This window comes from Lipotes vexillifer, unplaced genomic scaffold (assembly GCF_000442215.2).
Source record: "Lipotes vexillifer unplaced genomic scaffold, Lipotes_vexillifer_v1.1 scaffold661, whole genome shotgun sequence".
Lineage (NCBI taxonomy): Eukaryota > Metazoa > Chordata > Mammalia > Artiodactyla > Lipotidae > Lipotes > Lipotes vexillifer.
The window spans coordinates 39071-46768 of NW_006796183.1; the positions used below are offsets into that span (position 1 = coordinate 39071).

The 7698-nt window shown below is 48.3% G+C and overlaps 1 protein-coding gene across 1 annotated transcript in view; it reads left to right on the forward strand.

The window, feature by feature from the left end:
- The window catches only part of CFAP144 (cilia and flagella associated protein 144), an 11261-nt gene extending 3820 nt beyond the window's left edge, over positions 1-7441 (forward strand). Inside the window, exons 2-4 of the mRNA XM_007468227.1 lie at positions 1750-1809; positions 3776-3879; positions 7250-7441. Coding sequence (XP_007468289.1) covers positions 1750-1809; positions 3776-3879; positions 7250-7360 — 275 coding nt within the window. The 3' untranslated portion in view covers positions 7361-7441. The remainder of the gene's footprint in view (positions 1-1749; positions 1810-3775; positions 3880-7249) is intronic.
- Positions 7442-7698: the final 257 nt, after the last annotated feature.

The following is a 7698-nucleotide window of genomic DNA, read 5'->3' on the forward strand; positions in this document are numbered from 1 at the left end:
CCCTACACCACTGCTGGCGAAAGCTGTGCTTAAAGGGATTTGATCATCCAGTCCCTCTGTAAAATCCTTCAGTGGTCCCACTGATTCTGAGCTAAGGTTTAACCTGATCAGTACCTAAGGCCCCCATGGATCTAGCTCTGCTGCCCACCCAGCTTCATCCTGACTCCCCTCCCAACCCGCACACTCTTCCTTTAATAAAAATGTTAGTGCCTGGTCTGCACCAGCCACAGCTCTTTTCTATCCCACCATATTTAGATGCATGGATTTCCTAAATCATCTTCAGTTTCATAAATATTGTTCCTTCTTTCCGAACTTCTCCCCCAGTCCTGGGCCTGATTAACTGTAGTTCACTGCAGCCCAGCTTTGTAAAGAAAATGTAATGTCATTTCTAAAAATAGAATTTGCATATAGTTAAGGTGTACCACTTGATGTTTAGATATACATATACGTATACACAGTGAAGTGATGGCGACAGCTATATCCACCTTCTCACACACTTACCTTTGCGGGGGGCGGGGTGAGAGTACAGAAAATGTACGTCTTCATTTAGCTTATAACTAACCTGGTTTTCCTCTGGAGCTGCCAGCTACTAATTCCAAGAAAACCACTTAACGTCCAATTCTGTTTAAACTTGGTCTATTTCAACAATTTAAATAATCCCCTCAAGCGGCATCCAGGCTTCCTAGGAAAAGCGCTTGGGCTCCCAGCTCATGGTCCCTGGGCACATGATTAATATGATCCATTGGGATTAAGTGAGGAAATATTAGAATTTGTATCTCTGTTTACATTTATGTATAAAGAAAGAAATATATGACAATAGTGCATAGAGACTATATAAATATTCATATGCGGAAGTACTTTTACTGGTAGGAGTTTGAGATAAAACACTTGGAGATCACTGGTTCCTCCCGGCCTCTGCTCATTTACTACTACTCTTCTCCTAGCTCCTTCCACGAGAGCTACTCTGCCTCTCGATGTTTCTCTAACTCACCAACCTCACTCTTGGATCCTTCCCACATATCCTCACACAGCAAATTTGTTCAGGACTCTGCTCTAAGGTATGTCCTTAGAGACGTATCACCCACACTACACCCCACCATCAACATGGGTTTACCCATGTAACCTGCTTTATGTTGTTGTACATCCCATTTATATTTGCTTGATATTATATATCTGTTTATTGAGTATCACCACAAATAGAGTGGAAGCCCAGGGAGTACGGGGACCTTCTCTTTCTTGTTTGCAGCCCTATCTCCAGTGCACCAGTAATTACGGGCTGAATAGATGTCCGTGGATCCTACACCTCTGTTATCGCATGGCCTGCTGGGTATATATCACTATCTCTGGCTGTCTCATATGTCTGCATCCCCATAGACCAGTCTGTCCCAGAGAACATTCTGTGATGATGAGAATGTTGTCTATCTGTGCTGCCCTAAATGGTAGCCAGGAGCCACATGTGGCTGTTGATCATTTGAAATACAGCTGATGGGACTGAGGAATGAATTTTCAGTTGTATTAAATTTAAATTATTCAAATTCAAGTCACCGCATGTGGCTGGTGGCCACCATACAGGACAGTGCCTCTCGGATTGTGAAGTCCCCGAAGGTCTTATGCCCTAGTGCCCAGCACAATACCTGACACATGACAGACACTCAGAAAATGCTGACTGGGTGTCTGGCTTAGGGTGGGTCTTAAAGAGGCCAGGAAGATCGTTTTTTAACTTGAATCTGTGATGCTGTTTTTCTCTAGTTCACACAATCGCCAGAAAGCCCATGTCTTGGCATGATAACCTGGAGGAACCTGCAGATGGTAAGTCTGGGGTCTGAGAATACCGTTGAGATAGAGCATGGAGAGGCAGCCGGCTCTCAGGGCAGTGGTTTTTTGGGGCAGGCCTCAGTCCTCTGATCATCTGAAAACAGCTCACAAGAGACTGACACATTCAAATAAACAGCCAGTTTATTAACTGTCAAGCCAAAAAACATGTTCCTAATGGCCCTGACATTATGGTCATTCATCCATCCAATACTTAGCTGTTACAGGCACAGGTTCTGGAGTCCTACTAACTGAGTTTAAATCCTGGTTCTGCCACTCATTAACTGTGTGACTTTGAGCAAGTTTGTTAACCCCTCTGAGCCTATCTGTTAGGGGCATTGTGAAGATTAAACAAAATAACCCAAGTGCTTAGAACAGTATCTGGTACACTGGTGATTAGGACATGTTATTATTTTCATTATTACCATGTGATAGTCACTAGGATGGGGCTGAGGATCTCATACCATAGTGAAGGAGACAGACTAGTAAATACACAGGTAAACAGAGAACAAGATTGGGATGGCAGCAGCATAGAAAACAGGTGCCCACCTCAGGCAGTGGAGTTCTGGGAAGTCTTCCTGGAGGAGGGGATAAGAGGGTGAGGTGGAGTATGTCAGGGTGAGAAGAATGTGGAAGGACATTCCAGGTATATGGAAAAGCACAGAAATGAGATAACAGCATGGCCCACGGACTGTGAGTAGTTTGGCATGGCTGGGATGTACGGGTGAACGGGGGCCACGTTTGGGAATGCAGGAAGAGAGATACTTGATGGGAAGCCTAATCCTTCTGGCAAGCTCTCCTCCTTCCCCTCTACCTTCTTAGAGTGGAGTTTCATAGAGGAAGGATGTGTGATTTTTGTAGAAGGACAAGGTGGGAAGTGAGGGGTGGGAAGGAAGAGTGAGGATCTCATAGCATCACAGAGACAGACAAGTAAATAGACTAATAGAGAACAATCCAAGAAAGTAAGGTTGTTATCTGCAGTGGAGACATCAGCCTGGCTAGAATGAAGGATAGGAGCTGGGGACTTGCAGCAATAAGGAAAGTAACAGGTGGTGAGGGGTTCAAACAGGGGGCAGGAGTTCACCACTAGCTGCCTTGTATTCAGGATAAGCTCAGCCCGAGGCCAGGTCCTGTATTCACAGTCCTTCATTTACTTCTCAGACATCTTGCTGAGGTAGATATTTTCCTCCCATTTTGCAGATGAACAAAGTGAGGCCCAGAGAATTAAACCGCCTGTCCAGCTAGTAGTGGAAGGGCCACGAATACCCAACTACAAAGCCAGCTTCTTCCCCTTGTCAGACTGCCTCTCTCAAATTGAGACTGGATAGGATAGATTGCAAATGAAATGTGTCTAAGTCCTTAAGCCGTGGAGTTACAGATATACCTGGTGTTGACAGCCATGCTGATTTCAATCCAGAAGCATCTGACCTCACCTGGTACAGCCCAGCTCCTCACTCTCTCTGCTGCAGCTACGTTGCCCAAACTCGCTCATGCCCCAGGACATTTGTTCTTGCTGTCTGTGGCGTGCTTTTCCTCTGCCTCTCTCAAGGCTGGCTCCTGTGCACCTTCCTACTGAGTAGCCAGCCCTGCCCCGACATGCCCCTTTGCCAGCTCCCTTCTTCAGAGTTTGCATCACTGTCTGCCACCATTGGGTTTGTTTTTAGAGGTGTATATTGTGTCCCCTGTCCCCTCACCTAGACTACCTCTCCAGGAGACCAGGGACCATGTCTATCTCACTCTGCTCTACCTCCAGGGCCCAAACAGTGCCTGGCACAGAGTTTGTGCTCAGCAAATATTTGTTGAGAGATGAGTGGAGGAGCCAGATACCTGTGTTGCGAGGCCTAGGCAAGCGTCTGAGGCCGAGGCTCTGCCTCTAAGAAAGGATGTGCCAGAGTCAAGGGCACAGGATCTCTCGTTTGGTCCCAAAGCCTGACGCCTTCATAACTCATGCCTCGTCTCCCAGCCAGGTTCCTAAATCTTATCCACCATGCTGCCCAGGGACCAAGGAGGAAATACCCCGAGACACAGACTGAAAGTCAAGAGATTGGATGGGACTCAGAGCCATTGGTAAGTGTGTCTCCTTCACTTGGAAGGTCAGAGGTAATCCAGTGGTGGCTCAGAGAACAGAGTATGGAGCTGACTGCCTGGGCTTTGACCTCTGGCTACCACATACTAGCTGTGTGACCCTGGTAAGGGACTAAGCTCTTTTCTGACTAAGTTTCCTCCTAGTACAGTGGCGATATTACAGCACTTATCTCGTAAGATTGTTCTGAGGCTTAAATGGGGTGGTGTTTGTAAGGTGCTTAGAACAGTGCGTGTCATGTAGTGAATGCTGGTAAGTGTGGATTAAGCAAAGCTTGCTGATGACAGACGGCCTGAGTTTGCTCTCCCAAGTGTTAGTAGAGTGGTCTCGGGCATATGACCTACATCTCTAAATTCTGTCCCCTTCTCTGGAAAATGCAAATGCCCGTAACATACTTGCCTCGTTGATGGGAGCAATCAGTCCTAGGTGCAAGGAGCCTGGCATACACAGTCTTTAGCACATGATCTCCCTAAGTGATATAGGGCTTCTGTTCCTGAGGAAGAAATGCACGGTTTTGTTTTGTTTTTTTTGTTTTTGTTTTTGTTTTTGGTACGCGGGCCTCTCACCGTTGTGGCCTCTCCCGCTGCGGAGCACAGGCTCCGGACGCGCAGGCTCAGCGGCCATGGCTTACGGGCCATGTGGGATCTTCCCGGACCGGGGCATGAACCCGCGTCCCCTGCACCGGCAGGCAGACTCTCAACCACTGCGCCACCAGGGAAGCCCAAATGCAGGGTTTTGAATAGACAACCTGAAGTGCTTCCTGCTACACTTGTCTTTCAACTCTGATTATGCCTTTCCTCATATAGAAGGTTTTCATTTTTAAGTAGTCAAATGTGCCAATTGTTTCCATTTTGACTTCTGGGTTTTGTACCTTACGTAGGAAAACCTTCAAAAACCAGAGTTATAAAACACCTGACTTTGCTCTGTATTTCCCCCTCAGTTGTTATTACTGTTGTTGTTGTTAAGATTTGGCTATGAGCCCATCTGTTTCTTTTGTGGAAGATGTGAGGCTGGAGACACCGTTCCTCAGCTGTGTCAGAATTTCCTTCATTACCTCAAAGGCACCAAGACCTGCACACCTTGTCTTTATATTTGCTGCCCTGCCGATGCCTCCTGGCCCCCAGCCCTCACTCCTTGAGAAGTCCCACTCACCCTACATGAAATCCAGGAGTCACCTCCTCCCTAAAGCCCATTAAGACACGTCTGTCCCCCACTCCCCCTGGGCTTCTTGAGCACCATGTGCTCCTGCTGAGCTGCAACTCAATATCAGTGCATCAATGTAACCTGGTGACCCTGGAGCCAGACAGCCTGCATTCAAATCCCAGCTCCAATGTTCTCTAGCTTTGTGAACTTAACCTCTCTTAACTTCCGTTCATCTGCCTTAACATGGGGTTAATAGTGTCAACACTTGAAGGTTTGTTGTGTGGATGAACTGAGACATATATAAACTGCTTGGGATGGTACCTAGCACACAGCATGTGCTCAGTAAATGCGGGCTACTGTGATGTTGAGGGGGAAGAATAGACAAGACGGCACAGGGCCCAACTGAGGACCAACTCGGTGCTTCTCCTGGCCTGGTGGCTTAATCCCTGTTGTCTTTATCTGGTGAATAATTTTCTAGTGTGCTCCCTTCCCAAGAACTCCCCACACTCTGTAGTCCTCATATTTCTACAGGAGCCTGTCTTTCTCACCCATTTATTTTTCATTTTTTATTTTTTATTTTTTTTGTGGTTCGCAGGCCTCTCACTGTTGTGGCCTCTCCTGTTGCGGAGCACAGGCTCCGGACGCGCAGGCTCAGCAGCCATGGCTCACAGGCGCAGCCGCTCCACGGCATGTGGGATCCTCCTGGACTGGGGCACGAACCCATGTCCCCTGCGTCGGCAGGCAGACTCTCAACCACTGTGCCACCAGGGAAGCCCTTTCTCACCCATTTATACAACTCCAGTCTGGGCATGGCTCTGCAACCCCTGGTTCTGTGCAGGGCTACTGCATGGAGATTGGAATAAACAGCTCAGTGAGTCGGGTTTTACCAGTGAAGAGCGCAAATAGCTGCTCATTTGTAACAGCCCCTCTTCAGATATGGGGCATCGCGTTGGAGGGAGGAGACTGTGCAAGACAGGGAGAGGCTTCCAGCAGGAGCCCTCACCTCTTACCCAAGGAGGACTGAGTCCAGAGGGAGAGGCGCTGTTGGGCAGCTGGGGAAGAGATAAACGCTCAAAGGGTAAAGGAGGATGATGGGAGGTGGGGCCACATAATTTACAGTGAATAAGGGAATGGAGAGGGGGCTTGTGAACGAAGCAAGGCGGAGTGAAGAAAACATCCTCCAAGTTAGATAACTAAGCAATGTAGAAAAATATCACAAAGCACAAGTCATTTAACTCACTACTCTTCATTTTCTTAAAGAGAAAAGGCCTGGCTCCCATGGGTACAAAGTGTATGGGTAGTACAAGTGTTGCATCTCTGACCAGCACATCTCAGGGCAGGCCCACCAGCCATGATAGGAAGGAGAAGTGAGACTGGCTTGGCTAGCCCTGCCCTGTGTGGGCCCCCAGATCTCTAGTCACTGTGGGGTTTCAGAGGGTCTGGAAATACACCACACCTGTTCATTTTAAACCTGGGGACAATGCCATCATATGGCACTGGTGGCAAAGTAAGAAAGCGTACCCAGAAAACTTAGATCCAGGGGTCATGCAACCATAAAAGGTAATTAAGCTTTCAGAATGATGTGTTTGGGGGCGGAAGAGGTTTGATCAGCCCCAACTTAACACAGGGCTCCTGCCCCCAGTGGCACCTCACCCCCCACACAGGCAGAGAACTCCAACCCCAATACTGGGACTCCACACTCAGTGAGTATCGCTCAGCCTCTGGTCTCCTGGTAACATTTGCTGAAAGTATAACCTTTTAGTTAACGGCACAGTGTCGCTTCTGTGAGATTTGTGTGTCCCGGGACTCACTCAGTTCTCTGTGTAACCACTTCAACGACATCCAATCTTTCATTCAGCAAATATGTCTTGAGTCCCCTGTGTGTGCTGGATACTGTTCCAGGTGCTGGGATACAGATGCAGCACCTCCCCTCATGGAGCTTCCATGCCAGTGCGGGGAAGAGTCCACAGGCCTCCACCGCAGGCAGCGGGAAAGGGCAGTGCAGCAACTCTGCACAATTGAGATTCTCATGCAACCCTGCAAGTCTTTTGGTGGAAATGTTGTCTTTATTTCACAAACAGGTTAGCAAGGAAAAGCACCAGAGGCTGCACATCAGGAGACTGAGGCCTGATTCAAGTCCAGGTCCCTACAAGCCCAGGTCTTCCTCCTCCCCCACTGGCTTCTTTCTGATGTCTGCACTCCCCTCTCTAGGTCAACCCACAACGTGATGACCACAGGCTGAACCACTTCAGGGTCTACAAAGACATCACTCTCTACAAGGCTAAAATGTGGAGCTTGGGAGAAGATGGTCACCACAAGTAGTATTCCTGCAGTGCTGTCAGTCGCTGTCGTTAATGCCCAGAGTGTGTGCTTCCCAGGTTAAAAAAAGACACTTTAAAGCCTAGGTCTGACTTTTACTGTCCTGAGTCTCACATTTCTCCACACATGCTGCATTTTTACCCTGGGTTTGAAGCTAGAGGGCTCCTTTCTGAAAAAATGAAACAGCTCTAAAGAAAAGACCCCCCCCACCCCCCCCACACACATGATACCATTTGAAGGTCCTGGGAAACAAGTACCAGGGAACGTCCAGGCAGGTGAACACACGGAGGTGCTGGGAGAGTCACTCGCCCAGGGAGGGCATGGACGCTCTGTGCACTGCC